Source organism: Dermacentor variabilis, chromosome 3 (genome assembly GCF_050947875.1).
Source record: "Dermacentor variabilis isolate Ectoservices chromosome 3, ASM5094787v1, whole genome shotgun sequence".
Taxonomy (NCBI): Eukaryota; Metazoa; Arthropoda; class Arachnida; order Ixodida; family Ixodidae; genus Dermacentor; species Dermacentor variabilis.
This window is the reverse complement of record NC_134570.1, coordinates 20157836-20185558: the sequence shown is the minus strand read 5'-3', so window position 1 is coordinate 20185558 and position 27723 is coordinate 20157836. Positions and strand designations below refer to the sequence as shown.

At 44.4% G+C, this 27723-nt stretch overlaps 2 protein-coding genes across 3 annotated transcripts in view; one reads left to right on the top strand and one right to left on the bottom strand.

The window, feature by feature from the left end:
• Positions 1 to 26692, top strand: part of Smg5 (Smg5 nonsense mediated mRNA decay factor) — a 65913-nt gene extending 39221 nt beyond the window's left edge. Inside the window, exons 10-21 of one of the 2 annotated variants that reach the window (XM_075684423.1) lie at positions 5029 to 5172; positions 7511 to 7585; positions 8897 to 8957; positions 11022 to 11136; positions 11915 to 11993; positions 12083 to 12216; positions 14365 to 14505; positions 20751 to 20997; positions 21592 to 21682; positions 22677 to 22757; positions 24329 to 24492; positions 25176 to 26692. In XM_075684423.1, the coding sequence (XP_075540538.1) occupies positions 5029 to 5172; positions 7511 to 7585; positions 8897 to 8957; positions 11022 to 11136; positions 11915 to 11993; positions 12083 to 12216; positions 14365 to 14505; positions 20751 to 20997; positions 21592 to 21682; positions 22677 to 22757; positions 24329 to 24492; positions 25176 to 25252 (1409 nt within the window). In that variant the 3' untranslated portion in view covers positions 25253 to 26692. The remainder of the gene's footprint in view (positions 1 to 5028; positions 5173 to 7510; positions 7586 to 8896; positions 8958 to 11021; positions 11137 to 11914; positions 11994 to 12082; positions 12217 to 14364; positions 14506 to 20750; positions 20998 to 21591; positions 21683 to 22676; positions 22758 to 24328; positions 24493 to 25175) is intronic. The other variant, XM_075684424.1, reaches the window with a different exon arrangement.
• Positions 14365 to 16818, bottom strand: LOC142575245 (vacuolar ATPase assembly protein VMA22). Its single transcript, XM_075684431.1, has one exon. The coding sequence runs from the start codon at positions 16791 to 16793 to the stop codon at positions 16167 to 16169; it is 627 nt and encodes a 208-aa protein (XP_075540546.1). The 5' UTR covers positions 16794 to 16818; the 3' UTR covers positions 14365 to 16166.
• Positions 26693 to 27723: the final 1031 nt, after the last annotated feature.

Here is a 27723-nt window from a genome sequence, read left to right as displayed (position 1 = left end):
TAGGGCAATGTTCTTTCAGCTTGATATAGCCTCCGAGGTCAACCCGGCTCACTATGACCCCGCACATGATGTGAGTCACGCCCCTTTGAAGTAGTCTTGAGAACAGGAGCAGCGAATAGGTACGCACTTGCCTCAGGTTGAGGGCCTTTGGCATGGCCGACGAGCAGCAAAAAGGGGTAACTGGGAGAATCAGAATTCAGTGCGCATCGTTTCGCCATCCGAGAGCTTGTCCCTGCAGCCCCCTTTCCACAGTCAGCTTGAGCCACCAGGAGAGATGGGATGCGAGTTCCTGCCAAAACAGACCAATCGTGTGAGCTGCTGGTTTGCTTGGGGGCGGACAGCAGCAAGTGTTTTACAGTCCCGCTTCTCTACGGCACTCTTGGGAAAGCGGCAGCCTGCGCACAAGATGTTCGAAAGCAGGCTTGCTGCGATGCAGTCCCCATGCCCAAAACGTGCTCCGCTGTGGCACCGCAGCGAAATGGACGAATACAATCCTCACAGGGTCTATCACGGCCATTCCCATTTTGTACTTGTTTGTTACATAGCAAGCTTTCAACCTTGGCCATAATTTTTTCTGAGCAATGCATCTCTGCCCGGCAGTGCCCTTGGGGTGTTTAATGACACTTCTTTTGTCATTGGCGTTGCAGCACTGACGGTGACATCACTTGAGGTTATAGTTGAGGTTGTTAAGACATCGGAGAGGAAGTACAGTAAAATCTTGTTAATTCGAATTCCACAGGGATGCTACAAAAATTCAAATTATACAAAATTTGAACTAGTAAGCCAGATAAATATAGCTCGGTAAAGGCATGTATATAGTCTGATCAGGCATGAGCACGCGCGCACCGACGCTACATCATGTTGGCATGAACAGCAATGTCTATACTTCGAAGCACTGGCGCAGCCAGCATCACTGGACGCAGGCAATGCTGTCTGACATGCCCAACGTTGAGATGGCTCTTGCTCCGTCCGTGCGTTCATTACGCCGACTAGCGCGGAGAAAAAAAAATGTTGCAGTTCGCCCGTAAAGCAAAGCATCGATTGCGATAGTGAATTAGTAGATAGCTATACGAAGTAAGGATAGCAGTTTTATCGGTCAAACAAACTTGTAAACATTCACTTACTGACTAAAATAACAAGTATGGTGTCACGTGCGCACAGGTAAAAATGAACACAGCGAGCGAATTGGCCTTCATAGAGCTCTCGCTTAACATGAACGAAACATAGATAGCACATCGCATACGAAGCTACCGGCACTACGCACACTCTGCAAACATCATAGATCGCTTTGAAGATGAGGCCCGCACGGGCGTGCACTTTGGCCAGGTTGCAGACGGCTTTCAATATACGGCGCTGTAAGCAGCAGCCGAAAGAGACCCTGTCCCCCCTCCCTCCGCCTCACCCCTGTGCCTTGCACGCGCGACAAGAGAGGGCGCGCAAGCGCCCCGCCTTCCTCTCTCTTGAGCACGCGAGATTGAGCCGCGTTCGCCGGCTCACCCTCGCACGCTTTCTCTCGCACATACAGCATACGGCACACAGCAATGATTTTATCGTCATTGCGCTTTATACGGAACCTCCCAGGAGACAAGCAACCTGCAATAGAGGCGTTGGCCATGTCATGGCCAGGCGCAAATGCGTCTCTCTCCAGTCAAGCCTAAACAAAGGGCCACAGATGGAAAAAGCAACACAGTGCGGCCCGCACGGGGACGCCAGCATGCTCCCACGCACTAGCACTCTCCCCATCCACGATGTTCTGGAGCTCGAATTATCTGTGGTGGTGCGGATTTCCGTGTGAATTAGCGGGATGCATTACATATTGCTTTTAATACATTGCCGGACAGACTGCGGCGGCTACTTCGAATTAACGTGTTGTGAATTAACGAGCTTTTACTGTATAGGTTTCTGCCTGATTATATAGGCTTCCCATGATGCAGGCATTTTCTACATGGTCATTTCTACAGTGGAGGCCGCAGGAGGGTCTCATCCTACAAAAAAATTTGCACTTGCTGTCCCTCCCACTGTACTTCAAGAAAGTTCTCTTATGTCTCTGACAGACAAGAATGTTGTACTGTGCCTCAACTGTAAACAGTAAACATGGTGCAGTCATGTGCAGATTAGAAGGCCAGAAAAAAATGCAGTGCAGATGCTGAGAAGAGCACCCACCAGACGTATGCACCATTGCAGTGGTGAGAGGAGTTGATGAAAAGATGCAAGTGAGGACATACCCCTGTTATGACACAAGCACTCGGCAATTGACACCTTCATAAATCATAGACAGAAATTGTACATACAGTGGCAGCACAAGGTGAATGGCAGCATGTCTCAAAAGTGAGGTTGTCACCTGGACAAGCTAAGGCCCCTTAAACTTTGTAAAGTAGCGCCTTGCTTTGAAGAATGCCGCCTCCTCTTCGCGCGCTCTGGTCGAGGCTGATGCCCTGTCGCTATTGGCCTAATAGCATCATGTGGGCCCTCACGCTGTGCTTCAGCGCCATTTTCGCTCGAGAAGCATCTACGGAATGTCGATATGCGCATGTTGGCGCTGTTGCTATGCTCGAGCGGTGTAGGTGGTGCCATGGTCGAGGAGGGAGTATGAAAGAGAGGAGAAACAAGGAGGAATGAAGGCAGAGGAGACGGGTGTCACTACTTTACGAAGCTTAAGGGGCTTTAGGACAAGCTTTTTCCTTTCTTTCTTCCATTCTTTTTTTTTAAGTATATGTATATATTATTTTCTGTCTCTCTCTCTCTCTCTCATCCAGCAGCATGCTGCAAAGCCAGCAGAGGGAATGTGCAAATTAGGCAATGTAGTGTGCAGTGTAGGCAGTAAGGCAATGCAGTGGGCGTACGTGCATGTGTGGCACATGCATGTACACATACATGCACACACACGTGGTATTAGATGCCAAATGAGTGACAATGATTATCTGGTGTTCGTATACTAGTTCCCTTTGAGGGGCATTTGCCACTCGATGTACATAATGCATACATTGCACTTATTTCTTACAGAACGTACAATGCTGTAGACCTCGTGCTAGTGCTTTTGCAGCTGCAATCTTAAAACTCCAGCAGTGCGAAATGTTACTACAGCCGAATCTCGATAATTCGAACTCGAAGTGGGCCCAAAATTTTTTTCGAATTAAGCATTCAAATTAAAGCAAGCTAAATGAATGGAGGACTTACCTGCAGGGGCACATGTGCACTGAGCTAACACATGAGTGGAAACTTCCAAAAGATTTATTCACACGTATTTACAAATTACAGTCAGTTATTAGGCATATCGGTGCCCATATTGTGATTAGTGGTGGCGGGCGCACACGTGTATAATTAAAGGAAACATGCCATGTCCCATAACAATCGTCTCTTCGAAATTTTTAGTATGCGTCACTGCATAACACTGCTGTATTCTGGCGAATCTGACTTCCGGGAACCAGCATTATACAACGCGTTATATTTTCCGCGCTCCGAAGACACTCGCGAGGATTACAAAGGTGGAGTCGGCACCATTGCTAACAGCAGCAAATTGTTTTAATAAAGAACACGGCATCGAACAGCAAGACGCTAGGTAGCGAACGTCGAAGTAGCTAGGCATAGCGTTGCAGTAGCTAGGCAGGTTGTGGGTACAGCTGCCAGTGGATCTACATGCGAGAGCACCAGCTCAAGGTGGTGCGATAATCAAAACGGCGGTGGTGGTGGCTTCGATTAATGCCGTTTCGAACCTGTGGTCATGGCAAAAAGTCTGGAAAGTCGGACGGCGAAGGTTTTTTGCGTCCGAAATTTCAGATGTTCTTGTACATCAACTCTATCGATTCTTGTACATCGACTTGTGCATCGACATGGTGGTGCCGCGAAGGCTTCTGAATTATCGGGCATGTCCGTAAAATTGGGGTCCAGAAAATCGGTTGTTGACTGTACAGGACACCCGTGTCACTAACAGAAGTAATCAGTGATAAGCACCTGCACATGCCTGAGCTCAAATTTCCACCACAATTTCTTTACTCTTCCTTTCTTTCTTATTTTCTTTTCGCTCGGCGTTGGGGCGTCTGTTCTAAGCTCTTCCTCTATGGCGGGGTCAGAGTAATGCTGGTCGGAGGCTCTGCCGCGTGATTTGGCGCGTTGCTAAGAGCATTGTCAGAGTGCAGTATGTTCGAATTAAGTGTCACAAATGCTTGCACGTTTGTATTACCAGGCATTTTCACCCCATTGGAATACACATAACTTTGACAGGACCATAGTGCCAATTCGAATAAACTGAAAGTTCGAATTAAGTGTGTTCGAATTTACGAGGTTCAACTGTACTTCAATTTTCAGTTGCACCCATGCAGACAGAGACAATGCATTATGCATAATTAAGTCTTTTGAGTGTTCATAATAATGTACAAATGTTTGTTTAATAATGCAAAGTGCAGCTATATCTGGGGGTTCAAATAGGAAATGCAACAAAACAGCTTTATATGTTTTCCACCGAGAACAGTTATTGCGGTTGTGTTCATAGCATCTATTTGTGTATATCTCGTTTTTGTAAGAACATTGCAGCTCCCCTCAGCCCCACTTTGTCACGATCGACGACACGCCACACGTTGTCCCAAACTACCGCTTTATTTCCCGAATGCCAACCTTCCGCGCCCGCAACACCCGCCACCCCACTCCGATCACCTTTTCACTCTCCCCACACACTTGCGCCGCTCCCTCCCCGCACTCACGCCATCTGTTCACCCCTCAGTCAACTACTGTCGATCCCACGCTTGGCCTCCGAGAACCGTGGCTCCTCGTTGTGGGTCTTGGGCTCGCTTGCCCCGGCCCTTGCACGTCACAACTTTAAAAAGCCAGTGTTTGGTAGTGTGCTTGACACCTTGAATAGAAGGTATACTTACTCAAATTGCCAGACAGTTGCATGGCCAGTAGTGCAGATTGCACCATATACTAATAGTTCATGGGCGTTGGTGAAGCAGAAGTTAAAGGTGAATGCCAGTGTTCTGCAATTGCTCTGAAGGGCTCAAGAAACCAAAGAAGGTGGTTTCCTGATGTTTGCAGGGCCTCATCCTTTGAGCAGTGCTGCAGCTGCCTTCACCCTGAACATGTTCTCCCACGTGACTGCAACCTGTTCTCACCTGGTGTCTCAGTGCTCCCTCACAGGACCTGAGAGACAGAAACACAGCATCATCCACCGAAATGCCGGTGAGTGCCAGGTGTACTGACAAGTGCATTGGGTGTGTGTTCCGGTTCACTCCAAAAAGGAACAGACATTGCAAAAGACAGCTTCCTTGTTGTGTACTGCAACATGAACTTGCCCTAATATTGTTCGCCCCCTGGCATCTAACCGTTAACGTCAGGATAAACGAGAAGGTTAAACGAGTAATGTTCTTCAAAAAAATTATAGAAATGAAGGTGTCACTTATTTCTCAAGCTTTACTGCAGACTTTGGTGCTGCTCAATCTTTATCTGTTAATAGGCTACAAGTTGCACTCTCCTGATGTTTTACCCACACGTCTTTTTTCAAAACCTGCATTTCCCAGTTGCGCAGATGGTGACTCTTGCCATTGTGAACTGGTTTTTACCACAATCGTAGGTCTAGCTTACAGAGCTCACTTTATCACCACAGCAGCCCTTTGTCTCACCAGCATTACCTGCTCACTAGGCAGCTTAGCAGCCTGCATCATTGCAAACTTTCACATTGTTTTGGAAGCGAACAACACTAATAAATAGGGCTAAGCAAGAAGACACAAGACAGCACTTACTCTGTTGGCCTCAGCAATAGAGAAATTGCCTACTGTTGCCATTAGTGCAAACGTTGTGCTTCTAGCTGCGACTGCTATCTTTTGTTTATTTTTCTAGTTCTTTCTTATCTTTTTCTTCCTTTGTGAGGGATATTTATGCATCATTACACACAAATTCAGATGTGGTTAACCCTTGTTTCATAAATATGCATATTAGTAAAGCTATAGCAGTCTACAACCTGCTGGTAAATTCACTATATGGACACTAGATGGCTTCGGTAGTTAAAATGCTGGCCTGTATTAGTGTTCTAAAACACTCACATTATTTAAATTAAGTGAAAATTTAGCAACCTTTCTCAGTTTAGTGACACACTCTAAAAAGAAAAACATTCACTGATGATTACAATACTGCCTAATGCAAAATTTGAGTGCAGCTCTATAGTACGTTTTCATTTCATGATATATTGACTGGCACAGACAATCTTTCTCATGCGGCATGTTGCAAATGAAGCGAAGTGTGCCGTAACTGTCTCGCTAATCGAGAAATACGTGGACGCGATTCACAGCAGCCGCTGCAGACAGACCTCTGCTTATGCAGCACTTTGTTTCCATATGTCTGACGTGCGCTACTCTGGCACGATCTCATAGCCATCATCGCCGCAGAGCCTGTCTTGCGCGGCACTACACTTTTCTTCTCATGGTTTCGCCATACCCTCCTCCTCTGCTTTTCTCCTCGTGCTCACTTCGCTATCGCCGCCGTCTTTCATCACCCATTGTACTTTGTGTTCGCTCTTTCGTCCTTCGCTGTGCTCATTCGCTCGGCTGCCGAGGCACGCTAACGCTCAACACAGGAATGGGTGCCGAAGAGTTGTGCTCTAAATATGGCAACACTAGACAGTGGCCTCTACTACACTTGCATTTTACGGATTGCAATGCTACCTTCACAAGTTGTCATTGCCTCAATTATATAGTAACTGGGCATATGTGGGACCAAAGCTAGGCTGGTTAGCATGACATAATAAAGTATGCTGCTATTGCTATCATCAAGTAACGGTGGCGGTTAGTTTTGTTATAGAGCACATAAGATAGCTTTGTATTGACTTGACTAGGATCACTGGTGATGCACATTGCTGTTAATTACTGGTTGCTTACACCTTTGAGTTGAAGCAGAAGTCTGTTTACTGCAGCAGGGTTGCTGCAGAGCACTGCTGCATTACAACCTGACAGCAGTTTCTTCATGTTGTACAGATGCATGTCGGCTCGTATCATTGGTGATGTGCAAGATGGTTGCAAGCCGCCTTGGAGCTCTAATGCACATACTCGCCTGCTCCATTATTCACCTTATGTGCACATAATTGTACGCCTTTGACCTTGCCATGGCAAGACAACTTCAACTCATACAGAAGGCAACTGATTATGTAACTATGTACCATGTTCTTCCTGCATGCATAAGTTGCGATTTTTGAAAGAAGTGCATCTACTCTTCTATAGTACTTGCTCATGTTGTGCACATGAGCAAGTACTATAAAAGAGTAGATGCACTTCTGCTACTATATCAATTCTTTAAGTCAGAGATGTTGTTTGTTTTATTTGCCAAGCCTAGAAATTTATATAATCCTGTTTTTGCCAAATAAAGTGTGCCCATCACTCGAAAAGCACAACCTCTCTAGGAAAAATGTGGGACCACTGAATTGGTGTCTCTGTTGCCTGCCTTTTAATGTGCTTTTTTTTCCTATGACTGTGACATGATGGTATACGGCAGCATGAACAAGGCCTTACTGTGGGAACTTGCCATGCAGATGTGCCTGCAGTTCCAAAACTACTGACTGAACCCACCTTGCCACAAGACGGCACTTTTGTTGCCACCACGAATGGTCAGGATGCTTACCAGCAGTTTCCTTTTGCTGTAGATATCAAGAATGCCCTGCTCTTTCACAAGATGTAACCTCATATCTTTATGCAGCTGCTGTACCTCATCACATTTGTCCCTATTCTGTACTCATTGCCTTCATTATCTATATGATACTGTCTTACTTTTCTTTTAGGCTGGTTTCCTCTTAACACAAAAATTATAATTTATTGCGTTCTTATAAATTTCTTCACTCACTTGGCTATCAAGTGCAGTCTACAGCCCTAACAAAAAGAGAATATAAGAAAACATAAAAATTTTCTACGAAGTCAGATGGCATATTCTGCTGATAATTTCCAAGTTCATAGGCAGCGCTCCAAAGATCCCATCGGACATCGGCTATGCTTTACTGCCAGCATAAGCAGGCTTCACTGGCGACAGTGAAGCCTGACTATTGCTATTAAACTTACTCATTCATGTAATACAGATATAAGGCTGTCTTCCACCCGCTGCAATGGCCAGGCCGTTGTGCTGCTGAGCATGAGGTCTGGGGTTTGAACCCGATCGTAGTGGCTGCACTTTGATAAGGGTATTTTTTAACGCTCGTGTGCTGTTTTAAAAAACCCAGGTGGTCAAAATTAATCCGGAGTCACCCACTGCCTCATAATCAGATCATGGTTTTGGCGTATAAGACCCCGGAATTTATTTATTTTTCTAAGGCTGTCTTGGCAAAACTTCAGTATCACTGCCACAGTGCTCTGAAATTACCATTCAAGTATGGCATTGTACTTCAGCCCAAAGTGCCTGCCTCTTTCATGCAGTCTCCTGAGTTAGGCCACAAGCAACCACTGTGTAACTGACAGCATTGATTGCGTGCTCCACACCTGGTGGAAAGTCATTCAGGTTGCCTCACTTTGCCCTGCGTTGGCACGCTGCTTTGCTCTCTTTGACAGTGTGATGTAGGATGACGGCAGCATCATAGGAATGGCACACATCTCACTCTTTGAAAAGGAGTCTGTTCTGTTGCGAGACAAGGAAAAACAAGAAGGGAGGGTGTTTCTACTGCTGCATCACAAGCTTATCAGTAAAACAGCAGAAATGGACAATTCCTTTCGTGAATTATGTATGTAATCATTGCATAGTCACTGCCTTTCCAGTGAGATGGCAGTATTTGAAGTACCAGTAAGTTAGGTAGTACTGTCACATTTTGACAATGAGATGAAAGTCCCAGTGTGATGGCTTGACTCAAACCACTATGACCCATAGCAAGGCTCAGGCACTGCATCGAACAATGACTCTTCTGTTGGCCTTCATATTTTTCTCTGTGTGACTGCAGGCTGGCTTCCAGGTACTGAAGTGGAAGAAGAGTCTTCAACTGGCTCTCCTCCAGTTAGTAGGTGAGAACAAATTTCTTCAGTCTTCCTTCACAAGTGTGCAATGCTGATAAACAAACTATTGCTACAGATGTGTTCATTGCTTGCTCAGTATTCTATCCAGCATGGCATATATCTAGGCTAGTCGGTGCATACTTGCTTAGCTATCAAGTGCAGTGATACATAGTACATAACATAATGGATGTGCAGAAGTTGGAACAAGCACAAACAAGCTGACATACCCTAAAATATGAAAGTGTTGCATAGCACACCCTAGCATGGCGATAGTTGCACTCTTGCTCTGACTCCCTCTCCTGTCACCCTCACCCTTGTATATTATTATTATTATCATTATCATCATCATCGTTGTCGCATGGAAACATACAAACAGGCACAGAAAACAGGGAAGAAGCAAGCTGACAACTGGCACCGAGAGGGGCACAATGCCTGCCTACTCTGTCGGGAGGAGGGAATGAAACTAGAAGAGGAGAAGAAAATAGGAAACAAAGAAATAAGAAAGAAAATGGGAAATAAACAAAGGACAGAGACACGGACAAAAGAAAGTAGGAACACGGAAAAGATGTCTATAAACGGGAGGCCAAATCAGTTTTCTGCATGAAAGCTAGCAAGGCTTTATAGGCCTGGTCACATTGAGCAACATTCCCTCTTGGAAACAGTCAAGCGTCGTACACACTTGAGTCAAATCAGTCCATATTCCTTAATTAGCAGTGCTCATTGTGTGACAAACGTGGGGCAATATAAGGTGCTCAAGTGTCTCTCAGGAGCCCCACGATATACACGACGAACTGTCCACACATCCTTGACAATATAAGCATTCGCACACCAACACAGAGCCAACTCTTCATTTCACTAACAGTGCTCTGGCACTACGGGGCAAGTCACGGCCACGAACACAAGGAGGGAACGAGCTGTTTGCAACAGGGTGGTCTGGGTGCTGCTATACGAAGTAACGGCGGATTCACACACAGGCGTTGTCAATCATGCAAGAAATTTCTGGGCAGTCACTCCCGTTGTGAGCGCAGGTTGAAGCGAGGCGATTAGCGTCTTCATTTCCAGCAATACCCACGTGCGAAGTTATTTAATGGGCAGTCAGGGACACCCCACGAGAAGTAATTTTGTCGGCGGACTATATTATATTGCAGGCAATTGGGCTATCGGCGTCCTTCCTCAACAGCCTGCTAAAGGCAGCAGGGGAGTCTGTAAGGATGGCAACCTTCGATGTGCTCATTTCTTCCTGTACGTACTTCAGAGCAACATCAATCGGTGCCAACTCCGCAGTTGTTGATGAGGCTGGGTGAGGTATTCGAAACACCCTTCTTATGTCAGTCGAAGGGCAGAAGAAAGCTGCTGGAGCGCCTTGAGCGTCGCTGCAGTAGATAAGGTGGCTCTAAATAAAGCACTTTGCGTAAGCCACCGGGCTCATTCCTATTCTCACAATCATGGAATAAATGATTCCATTCTGTCAGTGTGGTTGTCTTGCTGTGAGCATGACAGAAAGAGCTCTCTCGTATACTATGTGAATTCATCTGCATCAAGATTTATTTTTACTTTTTATGTACAAGGATTTGCTGAGCACATTTCCTACCCATATGCTCTCAAAGCCAAAAGTGTGGTGTCAGGGAGAAAGCTGAATTTAAGTGGAACCTGGGCACATAGCCTGGAATTTGTAGCCTGCACTACAGCACTTTGTGCAGAAAATTCACTAAAGCTAGCATTTGGCTTCAGCCAGCACCATTTTAAACATTTTGTGATTGCAAAAGGTTTATGGGCAGTGAATGGGCATTCAGAAAAACATAGTTACATCCAGCTGTGCCCTTTAGGCTGTTTCATTACCAATATTCTATGTTGCATGCAACTTTGCTTTACCCATGTGTTTCAGTCGTGCTGTACAATGAGGTACTTACAAATTGAAACTGTTAGAGATGTCTTTAATGTGACAGTCACTGTCTTCTCTGTTTGTTTTTGCATGATGGCACAGACATGCTCTTACAGAAGTCTTAGATTGAGTTCCCATCCTGGACTGCTGGATTTTCAGCTTGCTTCTTTGTGATTGTTTTATCACTGCAGTGATGACGACAGTCCACTCTTTTCGGACCTGGCACGTGTCCATCTGCTGCCTACGGTGAAAATGCTCTGTGACTGGCTCCTGGGACGCACCGATCTCATTGGACCTTGCACACAGGTAAGTAAAGCTCTCTGGATGGTTTCACATGGCTTCCTTGTTGTTTGTTCGTATGGCTTCTAGCAGCCATAATAGAGAGCTCTACCTTATCTGTATATGTATTGCCATTTACATAATAAAGAAATACTGTGCACACCGGTGTAGCAGCACCTCTGGCACCATCTTGTGAAGCTGAGTTCAGCTAGGCCATGCACAGGTATAATTGCGACAGCCATGTTTTACATAGCATGCATCGGTGAAAGGCATTGGCAGCAGCAGTCATTATTGTATGATGACTCATTTATTTTTCCTTCTGTAAGAACACACGTAAAAAACTTTTGCATTCCCATTTATTGCATTGCTGGAACACTTGTTCACACAAGTGCCAATATATGATAAAACACAGACATTTCTGATGCATTGTCACTACCAACATTGCTGCTGCCATCCTTTTCTCCAGTGTTTCAGTATTATGTAAACCGTAATGGTAGTACATGGACATACTAGAACTCCTTGAGGTTAATTTGAATTGCATGGCACTATACACATGCTCAGAGATCAAGACACTGTGACAATGTGACATTAGATGTAAATTTACTCCTTGTATGTGAATTTCTCGTACAGCTAGCAGAGAAATGAAAAACAAAGCCAGAGCGGAAAAATAGCTTTACGTAGAAAAGATAAGAGGTCAGTCTACGATGAGGGCAGATTTTTGTAGCAGTCTTGGGTGAAAACGAGGATGCAGTAAAAGCAGCAATGACTTTGGCCCTTTTCTGATGTGCCTTTTCTCTGTCAATAGGCCAGGACACCTTTGTGGCAGCATTTGGCCTCCCTCTTCAACTTGATACTGCCATTCATCCCACCATCCTATCCTGTTGGTGAGCATAGCCAAGCACTATTGCTGAAGAATCCTTTGCTTGCATGTTCCCTGCGACACTTGTGAAATCCCATATTTACGCACTGACAGAGATGGCACTACCAGACACGCCAACCATGTGCCCATTGCCAGAAGACATCTGCCTGCAAGGAACTGCAGCGCTGTCTGCAGCTCACAACATCATCAACTGGGAATTGAGGGTACAACACGGTGAGGAGTGCCAGGTACGATGTGTTCACAGTTGTCAACCCCGGCGGTAGTTCAGTGGCCATGGGGGCATTGTGTTGCTGATCAGGAAGTCACGAGTTCAATCCAAGACCTATTCCAGTGGGGGCAGAATGCAAAAAGGGCAGTCGCCTGCTCCTAGAACAGGCGACTGCCCTCCCTGAAACGCTGCTTCCTGCAGATGACAACAGGCAGCAACACAAGTTTATGCTTGCGCCGTTACAGCAGCAGCTCGCATCTCCAAAGCGCAGGCAAACTTGCATTTTTTTCTTAAAAACCAGTCAATGAACTGTGCCAAGTTTATTATCGGGGTACGTACTTCTTAAGGCCGCAAACTTTTGCGATATTGACCTTGAAGTTTACCGCTAACGACGTCCGCCTAAGCTTTTAGGTACTTTATACCTTACCTTGTGGGATGTTCTTTTTTTTTAAAAGCGAAGCTTTCTTTGCCTCATCTTTCGAGTTTCCCACTGCTGCTGCTGCTGCTGCTGTGGGCTGCTGTCGCGGACAGCGCGTCGGAGGGTGGTTCAGAGCGTGTATATATATGACAGCGCGAGTAAGAGAGAAAAGGCGATGGGAGAAACTCGTTTTCACCCCACCACGTCGAATGGGCACAATGCCCTCTGGAGTTTCTTGGGTGTCGCCACATTAGCCTCTTGACAGCTGTAATTATCCTTGACTTGACTCCCGCAATAGCATTGCAGAAACTGCAGCACTTACTTTTCCACGAACATGCAAATCCAGAGGGAAACTAGATAGAATGGTAGATAGGCGGTAGGCAGAGGAGGCGTATAATAGGCAGGACTGACGCAATCGCGAAATGAGTGATAACAGCCTCACCACTCTTCACTCACAGTTCCAATTCAGGGTGGGGGGAGGGAAAAGACATGAGAAGGCAGAGAGATGCTAATACTAAGGACACAACAGCAGTTGCGGGTAAACTGAAGGTGCCGTGTGGTATGTCCGTGCTATTTCTGAAAAATAAATGCCATGTAATTTTGTCAAGCCGACAATTGATGTGGGGCGTGCAGGCACAAAGCCAGATTAAAGCACGGTAGGATCTAGGCAACACTCCGCACACATAAAATCAACATGTAGCACGTCAAAACAACACTTCTGTGCCCGCCGTGGTAGATTTGCAGCTATGCATTGCTCGAGGTGATGGGTTCAACCTCAATCATAGGAGCTGCATTTCAACAGGAGCAATATACAAAAATGCTAGTGCACTTAGATCTAGGTGCACGTCAAAGAACACCAATGTGTCAAAATTAATCTGGAGTCTGCCACTACGCTGTGCCTCGTAATCCGATTGTGGTTTTGGCATGTACAGCCCCATCAAAAGTTTAACACTTCTGCCACGATGTGATGTGCCATGCGAGGCAATGATAATGCTCAACCCCCTCAGAGAAATGAACAATGGAGCGTAACAATGCCACAAGCAAGCATGTCTCCCTGTGTGTTCTGTGTACTACGCAGAAAAACAGTAGTGGTGCACGCAAGGTAGCATTCAACATCAACATGCCACTCTCATATTGGACTAAACGCTGAAGAAATTAAACATTCGTTCTCAACATCACCGCTAATTATTGTCCATCAAAGCAAACAGCACAGAAAGCTTCGCTTACATCGATTCCCACAGTGCATGGGATCCGCATATTTTTTTTCACTGTAGTCAATGAGCTTAATTGTGCTAAATCAGTGAGCCAGTAATCACTGTGGCTTAAGTAGTGGCCTGCACAGATAGCCAGAGTTTATCCATTTCTAGTGCATAAATTCTGGCTGCATTGACAAGTTAATGTCTGGCTTGGCCGATTGATAAACTTTTCTTGTTGAGACTTTGGGTGAAATGCAAGAAAACTCCATTCAGTCGAGCCATTAATAGAATCACTTAAGTGCAACATATATAAAAAATGTATGCCATGTAAGTGTCACGTCAGGCAAAAGAAGCAGGTTTTGCTTGTTTGGAGTTCTGGTTTATGCTATGCCATTTTAAAATTCATTGGTGAGCAGCATTCTTACAGTGAGAAAGGGAACTGTGAATGAGCCATCAATCAGCCGCATCAAGAATGTTGGTGGAAAGTTTTTCAACCTTATGTTTGTTTAGCTACCATGCTGCCTTGTACAGTTTGTCATTTTCCTATGCACAGCTACGTCTTGTCTACCTGGTGCGCTTTGGGCAGTGGCTATCCGAGAGACCAGGATCCGGGTTGCAATATAGCCATGGCCAGTTTCATCCCAAGGTGCCTGTGATGACCAATGGGACCTCATCACCCATGTCATTAAGCAATGCAAGTGGCCTTGCTTCTTCACTGACACACCTCTCCTGCTCTGCAGGGAAAAGGCTGCATAGGGCACTTCTGTCTTTCGAGCACTGTGTGCACTAAATAGTTTGGCAGAAGTTTTTACCTTGATCTGAAAGGGTATACCAAGAGAATAATTATCTTACTACTTCTGTGCAAAAATGAGAAGAAAAAAACAAGTTGGTCTTCATAGCAAAGTAAGCAATAAAGTAGTGTCAGTATGAAATAAAAGTGGTGATGCCACTATCGATTACCTATGAGAGCTCCTGAAGGGCATGCTGGATGCTCTCTGCACCTGCATTCATCTCTTGACAACAATTGCTAAATAGAGAAGTACCAAAACTACTGGGCTAGAAGTTTGTCCTTCAAGTGCATGCCAAGTACAAGTACACTGATAGATTTTGTGAGCAGTTTATTTACGTTTCTTCCTGCACATTTTTTGCGTGTGCGGGCAACACTACTCATAGTACAAGTGTTAAAGTCCTCATTGAAGTGCCATAAAAGTGAAAAATAGTTTAAGCCCCAACCTCCTAGTATATGGCACTGTGTTTTTGGTAGTTCAATAGTAGCATTTCTAAGCTCACAAATGTATGCCATGAACCTGTTTCATTGTTTAGTACCAATACAAAGCACTTGGGTAATAGGCTAGTAATAAAGGTGGCCCCCTGACCCACGTGGCTGATAACATCCTTAGCAGGCTTACATGAGGTGACACTGTTACTCATGGCAACGGAGAAGCCAGAGACTGAAATAGATCAAACAGTTAAGAATAAGATCAAAACTGAAAACTATGATAATTCAATGGGTGGCGCACTACTTTTCGATGGCAGATCAGGATATCTGCGAGCAAGTTGTTATAGGGTAAAATTTGCCGATGATGACAATACTTGTGTACCGCAAAAAAAAAACCATAGGGCATATTTTGTTAGTGTCACATTATCCTTCCAGAGGTCAATGAGTAACCCTGCCCGAAGCAATGCGATTTAGGGGTAGTATTAATGAATCTACAGTGAAGAGTAGCAAAACTGAAGTATTGGTGGTGCAAAAGCAGGGAACAAAGAATAGATAATAGTAATGAATTTCTGTCGTTATCAGTGGTGTTCAGTACAAACTGTGGGTCCTAAAGGCCGGTGATAGGCGTAAAACGAAGTGACGAGCTTGGCAACATCTGCCAGCACCTTGTTACAAAGGTAGCGTTCGTAATATCCCCATCCATTCATATGATGTGGCACTTCAATGCTGGTTTTGCCCATCGCGTAGGTTCAGTACGCCTTGGCTCAGTGCTGAGCATTACCCAGCTCCAGATCTATTCAAAATTCAAGACAGGACGAACCTTCTGGCAAAGTTTTTTTTTTTTTTTTTTTTTTTTTTTTTTTTGTAGATCGACAAAAGGTAGGCCCCAACACGCATTACAAAAGGTCCACCTGAAGTACCCACGTCTGTAGCAAGAAACCGTAACAGAATTGGGGAGCTTGTACGTATTCGTTGATGGAATGCTTGCTTGCCTGCCTGCCTCGACACGAGGAGACAGCGCTGTCTCGCTGTTAATCACGTCGTGCACTTGACTGCGCCGTGATTACACAATTTCATTTACCGTTGCTGTACGAGCTACCGTTTTTGACGTCCGCGCGTGCTAAAGGTCGCACATTTCACGGTTCAACGTCGGGCACTGTCGCTGCCCGTCGGCTGGTACGGTAGGTGTCCAAGGCGACTGCGAGGCGGGACTGCTCGTTGGCCACGTCCACGACGACCTCGAGTGCGCTTATGAAGCACTTTTGCGAGCGCCGCAGTGACTGGGGCACGAGCACGCCGAACCAGCGCAGCGGATCGGTGGGGCTTGTCGGGCGCTGCGGAGGCGACTCCGCTGCCCCCCTTGAAGGATCCTCTGCCTGACGACGCTGACGGACTTCGCCTTCTTTGGTTGTACTTCCCGTGCCGTCGGGCTGTAGTAGTTCAAAGCTAGGGTAGGGTTGGTTCTGGTCCTCGAAGTTACTGCGTACCGTCCGCAGCGCTTCCACTTCGCCCATGTTTAACTGCAGGGCGGACACAGATTTGTTGCCGGTCGAGTACCGCACGCGTGCCAGCTCGAGCAGTCCGTTCTCGATTAACTCGTTCAGGCTCTCGCGTAACTGTAGTATCTTCTCCGCGGAAACGATCGCGTTCTCCAGCAACGTTTCTCGCTCTCTGTCAGTAGAATCGTCGAGCTTGCCTGTTTCCGCCACGGTTGTTTTGGCAGTTTCGGTCGGAGCAACAGAAGTTAGCGTTTTTTCCGCCATTTTGGCCGCTCATGTGATAGCGTTGTTCACGTGACCTCACGTGACCTCACGTGTCGAAGCAGTTCTTGTGCTGATCGACAGGTGGCGGGGCGCTCGCGCCGTTTGTGCGTGCTAGCGCTTGCTTCGTCAGTGGCATGGTCAGCGGCCTCGGGTCTCGGCGTACGATCGTACGTCTCTGATCCCTTTTTTTTTTTTTTTTTTCTGACTATTCATACGTTTTGCGTCGCCCTTACATCATCCTTATGCCTGTTTGAACCCGGCCAACATACCAGGCATCCATAATACTGTGCCGCCATAAACCCGCTTCCGCTTTCATTCCTCCTCCTGCTTCCCTCTCTCTCTCTCTCTCTCTCTCAGTATTAATTTAGTTCACAAACTTCGGCAAATTCTGGAATATAAATGTTTTGGAAGTGTTCTTTTTTTTTTCTCTGCAGCACAGCCCAGCAGCTCTTAGGTGCATATATGTTGCAAGAAACACTATCTCCATTGCAGGCATGCGCTGCAGATCAATTTCAATAGAGCTGCACTTGACAAAAAAACAAAAGTTGCTACAGCAGGCAGAAGCCATCCAGCCACTGCTAATAATTCTCAATCACTCCAAAGCTCCAGGTTTTGCTTAATTTTACCCTAATATCTAATGGCAAAGTGCAGGCCCCTTAGTGTCAGATTAACGTGCACCATGCAGCAGTAAAGTGTGGATTATTTTGCCTGCCTCAGGGCTGCTGTGGCACACTACATGCATACAGTTTCTGTCAGCATCATGGTGGTGGTGGTCTTTCCCATCACACTTTATGCCTGTAATGTCAAAACACATTTTCACATTAAGAAAAATGGAACAGCCTGTTCACTTTTTTGTTTTGTTGAAATGAAAATAAAGAGATGTAGTTGCCCTGCAATGGTGACGGCAACTCATTTTTTATTTTTTGCATACCCGAAACAATATTAAATGTATATGTAGTAAGAAAAAGAAAATAAATAATGTCATAGGGCCAGAAATCCCCAGCACATACCTTATATACAGACTGGGATACATAGCACAAAAAATGACACAGGGACAAGCAGAACACAGGACGAGCGCTAACTTTCAACAATTGATTTATTGCGGCTGGTGAGTGTATGTATACTCACTGGGACGCCACTGTAATAGACACACTGAAGGGAAGGAGGAAAAACAGTCATGTGACTACTATGCCCAAAAATTCAAGCTCTTTCCTTGATAAAAGTATAGACGGCGTGCGAACGCACTCGTCACCTGCTCTGGCTATCTCAGCTGCTTCCACAATTTCCCTCGTAATCTTATTCCTGTGGCGATAGACAACAACAGTTTGTTTCAAGAGCAGGAAGCATGGTGCCTTCGCGTCACATTTTCTACAATGGGCAGCCAGATGCCCACCTATTGCGATGGGCATCTGGGCATACCTTATAGCTGGCTCTGAAGAGTATACTTGTGCAAAAAAAAGAAAGAAAATGTTACCTTAGTGGAACTTAAGTAGTATATGAATCAGTAATTTGTTTACTGAACTATCCATAGCTGGAAACTTCGCTCCAGCGTGTAGAAAATGCTACTATGGACTTTGCATTCAGTTCCTCTTACATGTGAGGAAGCTTCAGCTCGGGGCAAACTCAGATTTCCCTAATCAAATACATGTGAAATGCATACACGGTTTTATGAGACAACTGTTGGACCGATTTAAATGAAATTTATTGCATCTGAGAGAGAAAGTTAAATTCTGGTGACTGTAGGTAGGAACATCTTAATTTGGGGCTTCAGCTCAAAAATAAAAAGTGCCGAAAATCAGCAAGTAAATAAAGTAAGGAGAAGTACGAAGTTTACAAATCTGTAACTCTGCACCGAAAACAGATATCTTAGATCTGTAAACTGCATCAGTTAGAGTATCTAAAGCAAATTTCATATATGAACTTACAGCTTTTACGAATTTGTTACAAAGTTTATGATGGTCTTGCAAAAGTTCTACACGCAAATTAGCATGCTTCAGAGTACTGTATAATACATCAGTTTTGCTCACTGTAGATGTATTTTGTGCAGTTTATAGAATTTTCATATTGGATTTCATTGCTGAGTTAGTTGTAAACTTGACAGTTTCATTTTCTAGAATTTTATACGCTTTTTTTTTAACTGATGGCCTAAATGAAAAATCCTCTTGCAACGGTGACATCATTATCAAAGTGGTCATCAAGTCTCATCAAATTTGGTGCAGTGGCTGCCGAGAAAAAAACGATTTCTGCATTGCCATGTATTTAGATAGGAGCCCCCAAGCTAAAGCTCCCTCTTAAATCAGAATTTTGAGGTATCAAACTCAGCATAGAATTACACTTGGCATTACAGGGTTACCTTTGTGCAGTAAGAAAGCAGGAGTAAAGTTCAAAGTATGTTGTGAATTTTATAAAAAAATAGATATTTAAGCAAATGCATTACAAAACACTTCAAAAGGCCCTCTTATTTCTTTCTTTCATTTTCTCTTGTATTAAAATGTGCAACAAGGAAGTCACTGGGGAAATGTGTCATTTGGCAGACCATAGCTGCCGTTCAGTCTGCTTAGACAATGATCTATATTATTTTTGCAGCAGAGTCGTCATCGTGAAAACAGTATATCCCTGCAAATTCAATTGCAAATTATATGATGGACTGTAGATAAGTGTGTCAAAGTTGCTTAGTTTTATTCCAAAGTACTGCAGACTCAATTCAGAGAAATTCAGGATAGCAGGTTGATGATTTGTGCATTTCCTAGAGAGCCCTCATAAATCTCGTCTTACTGTTTAGTCAGTCATGTTGAATTTTTTCATTGGATTATTTGGATCACTGGCTTAAAGGGACACTAAAAGGCAAATATTACGTCAATGTGGACTATTAAAATACCATTACAGAAACCTCGCAGCACTTGTTTCTTGCCAAGAACAGATTTAGTTACAGTGAAAATCACAACGGAAGGGGCTGCATTCCTGTAGAACAATTCAAACTACCGTCTACGAGTGAGACGGTGTGATGCTGCAGAAATCATGAGTGCCCTTTACTGCCATCACTGGGTAAAATGGCGCCCAAGAGCCAGTGATACGATTCTTTGCCTAAAGCGCAAAAACACAGCCAGAAACGGAGCCAAGACATCACCTGGACGCAGCATTTTCTGCTGCTTGCAGCTAATATGAGCTTCACAAGCCAGCAAAATCAGTGCAGCAAGTATGTCATACCAAATCTACCCAAGTGTGAGAGCATGCACGATGCGGGGTCAAGTGAAAATGGAACCTTATGACCACCCACGTTGTCAAGGTTAACGTCTGTTATGAGTTATTTCTTCCAAGAATTGTATACAATTGGACAAGTAGCATTTTCTTCCATCTTATAGTGCAGTGCAATAATCTTTTTTATATCAATGGTTGAGTACTTGTGACACTGTTATAGTGAGGTGCTGCATCATCGGGCTGGTACTAGAATGTCCCAGTAGTATCTCAAATTGTGTCCTATATTTACCTAAATTTCTCACTTTATAAAGGTCTGTTATCGATAATATTGATGTCCTAGTTGTTTTTGAGCAATAATCTGTCACTTTAGCTTGACTTAATATTTGCCTTTAGTGTCCCATTAAAGTGCACATGTAATTAGATTATTGGCTTCGGGTATGACTAGGAAACTAGAAAGGGAAAACTGTTCTTTCACCGTTGGTGATCAAACATGGCGCATTGAACATGCGGTGCCTTAGACAAAATGGTCATGCATAGCAATGCTCAGGAGTGAAATGCAGTTGCATGGGTAAGGTGAGGGTTCAGTTGACCCACAAGTCAATGTCTGTAGTTTCTTTTTTGAAACTGCTCAGCTGAACTGGCAAGAACACAATGTGTACGCCGTGACTGAAGGGGACATAGCTTTTGTGCCAACTGCGTAATTGCTTGTGCTGGATTGTTGATGGCTCACGTGCATGTGGTGCACCACTCTGTGTGCAGGATGTCTTCCTCATGAGTGGTGAGGGAGGAGGGGGTGATGAGGAGCGCAAGCGGGTGATGCGCAGCATGGCCCACCTGTGGCTGGAGCAGGAGGTGCGGGACCTGGAGGGACAGCTGGGCCAGGCAGGCAGGCAGGCCGCACCACCGCCCTTCCTGGTGCCACACACACAGGTGCTCTCCACACGCCTGGTCCACCTGCGACGCCTGGTGGCCTCCCGGCGCTTTGTGCTTGTTGTGCCATCACATGGTCAGTTTAACCTTTCTTTTGAACTTTTTTATAGCTGTTTATACTTCAAGGGTCCCAAAGGGGCATTACATGGAAGGGGTGGTCATATGAAGGGCGGAATTAATGACAGTGTCGCAAAGATGAGTCACACTCGATGGCAGATCTAAAGTGCACGTTAACGCTCATCAGTGCAATTAGGAGAAAAAATATAGACTGCAGGTATGACCGTTTTAGACTTGCAAGGTGGCTCAAGCCGTTGCCCAATCATGGCAGGTGATGTTGGGGGGTAGCTTGGCTCAATTTATTGCATAAACACATTTGGTTGTGATTGTCTGCCCTCCAGGGAGGACTGTTTCATCATTTAATTTACTCGTTACAACATGTTTTCTTCTATGTATATATAGAGGCACTGCAATATGTTTTGCTGCATTTGAATGAAGGGGTGAATCACTCATGGAGGCTTTGGTTGGTGCAATAGCAAGGACTGCATATCGCTCATAATCACAGGTCAACATTGAAGCCATAGTGCACGATCACTTTGCTGCTAGCAGAATCTGATTTCTCTAGGCTTTCTTTTCTGGTATTGAGAGAAACAAGCTTCTTGTCTACCTACAGTGATCTCAAGTCTGGACCTGCTGAAACGGGAAAGCGTTGGAGCCCGTGAGTCAATCCGCTGGCTGGAAGGGGAGTTGCGCAGAGGAAGCAGGTATGCAGCATTTGTAGCAGCATCTTTACTCTGCAAAATTGCTAGAAAAATACTAGAAAACAGTGCTTGTACGCTGAAAAACTTAGCCAAATTTGGAGCAAGGACTGCAGATAGGAATCACTACAGGCATGGAGACCAGTCCACTTAAATAGAGAAGAAAATGGCAATTGTTGTACCTGCTTTACTTTGTTTGTGTGTGTATGTATGTGTGTGGTCATATCATAAGAAGCCAACGAACAATGATGCCAAGGACAGCATAGGGAAATCACTTGTAGGTCTTAATTGAATTAAATAGACAATAACTACATGGAAATGAAAGTGGATGAAATAAAACAGCTGTAATGCAAAGATCTGTGTTCATATCCCACCTGCAGCTAGTTGTCTTTTCGTCCACTTTCATTTCCATTTGTTTATCATTTCTTTAATTCAGTTAACAACTGCATGAAATTTCACCTATGCTGTCCTTGGTGTCATTGTTTGTTGGTTTCTTGTGATATGACAAATAAAAGTCGGGCTCCTCGGTTTCCTTTTTTCTGATACATGTATATAAGTAAGAACTATTCTGAGAAACATCAGGTTGGCCAAGTATCAGCTGGACAGGTGAGTCAGGTAGGCGCTTTTAATGCTGTTAGGCAAGTTTTTGTAAAGCAATATATTTCTGTTGCTTTTCCTGTCACATTATTTTTCTTTTTATGGTATTTCTCCACTCTATTTAATCTGATGGTAGAGGCATACTACACACCAAGCAGTGATAAGGTCAGCTGTTCTTGTGCTGTACCACTCATTACTGCTTCTAAAAAAAAAGTAGATATAATCCCTAATTGTGGCTTAATGTCTGCCTCATGCACTAATTACTGAATATGAATTTAGTTTGCAGTGCAGGAACCGATGAACTATGGCTCTTTAAAGTTGGTTTGACTTGTAGTGAATGCTCGTAGCGGCTTTAGTGCGAAGTTGTTTTTGTCTGTGCATAATACTTACCATGTCTTTGCAGGTACGTTCGTTCTCAAAAGAGCCATGAACGCCTCTCTCTGTCTCCCATGAAGTATCCAAAACGCAAGGAGAAGGAAGCCTGGTGTGTACCCCAAGTTAGCTTCTATATTCCTAGGCATTATGACCACAGTGGAAGCGTATGGTATGCTCTACAGCTGCAAACAAATTGCCTGTGAGCTGTAGTGGCAATAACAGTATTGTGTCTGAAAACGAAGTACGACGGCTGGAGCTGGTACAAGGAAAACAGAAAAATGTACCGAGGAAGATATTTGTCATAAAGTACACTCTTTTCTGTGCACTCTCTCTCGCAACCCGGGTCCATGAATAAGTTAGGCTTTGAAATTGTTTGCCGAGAAACTGTTGATTTGGGTTGTCTCATGACACCTTTTTTCTGACACCTTCAGTACACCTGAAATGTCGTTTCATCAAGGTCGTTTTTATTTTCAAGGACACAAGACAGGAAAATGAGCCAAGCCTGAAGGATAGCGAGGCTATGGCAGTTGGTTCATTCAAGAGGTCCTAGGAATGAATTCGTTCTGTGTCGAGTGATCTAGTAAGCTGCCTACCTACAAGAGGGGAGCAGCTGCCTTGAAGCCGATGTCTGCCACTCCTTACCGAAATCTTCATTACTGATCACTCAAATCACTAATTTCTAATAATTTTGAAGGAACAGGACAATAAAGGAAGACAGATACAGTGCTCTTTCAGCCTTTATCACCTGTAGTGATTTGGCAATATACGATAATGGTGCAAGATGGCAAACTTCACTATAGCTTATAAACTCTCATGTGTTTGCCACCAGCATATTCCTTTCTAGTTGAAATTGAGCATGTCATTAAAATGGGCAACTGCAGGAGAAGGAATTGTCCATGTAAAGTTTTGATAAATGCCTACAACTCAACAGTCCCTCACTTCTGCAACTTGCTGTCCAGCTTTGCTCCCCCCACCCTTCCCCTTCAGATCTGCTATTGCATAGAAGCAGGCTCTATGTCGTCGCTTCCTCCCAATTGTGAATTAAATTAATAAATTCCTTTGTCTGTCATAGTGCAATCTGACTTGCCACACCAGGCTGCCCTGTGAAGACAGAGCAACAGAGCCCCTAGATATATGCTCTACCTTCCGCCAGAAATTTGACTTACAAGTTTTGTGTATTTTTTATTAGCGCTCCAGAGATGGCACAATAGGTATGCAATGTTCTTTACTGCACAAGTTGCTTCTGGAGAGGCAGGTAATGCATTGAAACCTCAAAACGAGTATAGTCAGGAGAGGCAGTGAAAGGGTTAAAAAGATCATAAGTGATTCAAAGTAACCCAAGGTACTCCACTCCATGGATAAGTAGTCTTTGGTGCAAACTAGACACACACGAAAAATGTGGAGAAGACTGGTACACAGACAGATGCACCTACCCTGTGCATCTTCCTTGTTTGTGCTTAGTTTGCACCAGGGGTTATGCTATCCATGAAATAAACCTACTAGCCCAATAGCAAGTAGTAATAAACTGTCCTCCACCATACCATTTCCTTTAGCCTGTGTACATCTTTGGGGGCATTAAATGCCATCGGGCAACAACACAGTAAACTGCTATGTGCCGACAAGAGTTTTAGCGTGAGGAAGCTTGTGCAGTGACAACACTCTTATGTGTGGTTGCTGCAGGGAGCTCTTCCAGATCCTTGAGTGCTGCCACCACCTGGAGCGGCAGTGCCCCAGGGGCGGACACCCAGCTGACCGGCCCATGGTCACATTGCTAGTCTGCTCTGGACCACCTGGGGCTGCAGGCGGCCTGCCTCCCAATGCAACTGCACTCGCACACTCTGCAGGCAAGCATCGCAACTGCTTATGCCCCATTTAAAGTATATGTTGCTCACCACTGTAAAAGTTAGTGTGACTTTACCTGCTAGCCTTGTAGCCTTGCAGTTGCTACCCTTGCCCTTGGCTCTCTCCATTTGAATCATATGGTATATTATCAGAGGGAATGGCCACTGTGATCTTAATGTAATAAGTATGTGCCAAGGTTTGACGAACCCTTCAGTGGTAATAAAATTGTGCACTTTTTTTCACTCCTGCGATCAAGTGCAGGCAATGTGCTTTGAATTCAGTTTTGCTGATGCCATCATTAAAGTTGAGCCTCGTGTCCTTGCGCCTTCATGCTTTCCTCAAAAAAATTATAATAGATGGTCGCTGCAGTGCGTTAGTGTATGCACTGCTTTTCATTTGTTCCTAATGACAAGGCTATTTTCATCTATTCCTAATGGGGATTCGTGAAGTTGTTTGGTTCTGTGTAGCGGTGTTTACTTTCACCATTCTCATGTTATGCACCCATCACTCTGTACTTAGGTAAGCTAAGGCTAAGTTGCATTGAGTCAAAGGTCTCAAACTTGCATCAGTCACCAGTCCTCATACACTGTGTGGCATATTGAGAGGAATATGAGGACTTGCCTGTGGCTGTAGGCGCCTAAGGTGTAGTCCACGTGTTTGAGACCCCTGCCGCTTCCCAATGCAGGCATCAACATGGAGGATGTAGAAGCATTCACCACCAAGTGGCTGACAGTGAGTGTGCCCAGAACACAACCTGGATGAGAGACCTTGAAGAATGACCCCTGAGCACCTCATACATGGATTGACAGTGGATCCCCTTGGAGGCGAGAAACGGGCCCATTTACCAACCCTGCGGGCACACCGCTTTCATTTGCAGCAAGTACGGGAATCCTAAGCAACGAGTTTTACATCACAACGAGATCGCCGCGGTAGCTTCTGGTGAGGCAACAGCAGAGGTGCTGACGAAAAGTTTGGCTGGTCACCCTAGAAATTCAATGCCATTCTCAGCCAAGTGGCTGGTGCAGCAGGCAAAAGCTGTTTCTCAGGTGGTTGGAGGCTGAATACACATTTGTCCAAGCAGTCAGCAGTGCAGTTTGGGCTGGTCATTGATTTGGCATGATGGTACTGGCTTAGACAGTAAGCTTGGCAGTGAGCTTGCTTTTTATAGCGTCTCCTGTTTTGCGCACTTTATGCGCACGTAGCATGGCAGTTAGGCAGGCTGTCTGTGCTGGCTCATGGTTTAGCATATGACATGCTCAAGCGAACTTGCTTCATTTGCTGGAATAAGCTCTTGCATTATTATTTTATTGTTTTTCAGTAATATCCTGGCACAGTTTCCTTGCCATTTATATTTTCTTGCTTTGCTTTGCTAAGATTAGCAAGCTGTCAAAGGGACTTTTTGATAAAAGTTTGGTAGTGTGAACTAAAATCTTTTGTGTTACTTGCAAAACAAACAAACAAAAAAGCTATTGTGGCTGCTGACATTCACGTCATATAGCAAGATTTCAAGTTCATTGCAATTTGGGTTACTTTCATTTTCAGTTTTGTTACCCATTGCATTTTAATCCCGGCCGACAGATAGTTTAATTGAATGCAAGCTGCATTGAACAGCATATCACTGTCACATGTTTTACCAGCTGTTGAGTAAACCAGCACATTGTTTCAAGGGTTTTATTTTCAAAAGATTGCATAAAATATTGCATACAATTGAAGTAAGACAGTGTTCATGTGTCATATATATATAACATCGTTTAAGCTAAATGAAGCTCCATCATCAGCATAATGTATGCTTGTCAATTTATTTTCCAGTGTAGGCAAACTGGCCAACACAACTTCAAAGGGCCAGTGGGCCCTGCTTGATTCTTTTTACTGTTGCACTGTCATTTGCCTTCTGCAGGCTATCCACTCTTGTTTGGTTCTGTGTAGATCAGCGATCTGCTGAATGCTGTGTATGTGCTGTCCAACATCTGCAGACTCCAGATAATGCGGCAACCAGTCACCTTTTTTTTTTTTGTGCTTATTTTTCTTGTCGAGTGCAGTTTATACTGGTCAAGTTATTGAAGCATCTTGTTTGTTCATGTTTACAGATGCCAAAGTATGCAGAATTGTATTTGATACCTGTCAAAAGACTGTACTTGTTGAAATCAGTGCCATTTAAAGTGGGGTGTTGTTCATTTGAAATAAAGCTATTTTGAGTTGGCAGCATTGTCTCATGCCTTATTTGCATTTTTGTGGGATTACTTAGACCCCACAAGTTGAAGGTATTGGTGAATGATACAGCAAACTAAAAGAAGATCGTCAGTGGTCTTGGGCTGCCAGACATGTAAAAAGGGGATGTAGGTAATGTTAAATGTGCCACCAAACACCAAGAAGAAAGTGCATTCAAAAAGTAATTCATACTTGGATAACTCAAATTTTTATTTCATTTGAGCAGATAAGAACATTTTGTTTGGCCTATGTTTCTGATACATTTTGGAAAGAGTTTAATTTTTGGTTTTCCAGTGCAAAGAAATGTGGCAAAAAATGAACAGAAAGTTCGTGAGACTAACATTCTGCAAGAACGCAGACTTGTGCTCGTTCAGAGTTTGGTTGTCTCTGGGAGGTCTATTTAACAGGAGCAAGCAGTTATAAGTGCACTTGGATCAAGAAAGTGTTGTAAGATACACTGTATGGAAATGTTAGATGTGGGAAAGTTTGCAATTCAGCATATTTAAGACGAATACACCAACTGAGGCTTTAAAAGGATGCTAAAGAAAAAATTCAGTTAAGACTGAAGTATGTTTAAAAATGTCGTGAACCATTCCACTCTGTGAAGGTGGATGGCCAGCGAAGCTGTTTGGCACACGACACAGAGTTGACATAGAATTTCGAACAAAGGTATGGACATATATATTTTTCTGATTGGTGGTCATCGTGACGATGGGTATGCACACACATTTTCATATCACCTCTGTTATTAAATGCATCTGTCACATAAGACCATGAATGACTCATGTCCCCTTAATGGTTCATTCACCGTAAATAAAAAAAAAAAGAATTAACACGCCCTCGCCATTACTACGATAGAAGAGAAATGAAATTCTACACTGGAATGATGAGCGACGACAGAGCCAGCTGTGGATGAATACTGCTTGAACCATTGCTGATGATGATCGATGATAGTGTCCTCTTGCCAATGAATGGCTCATACTCAATGAGCGGCAATGGAGCCAGCTGTGGAAGGAGATGACGAA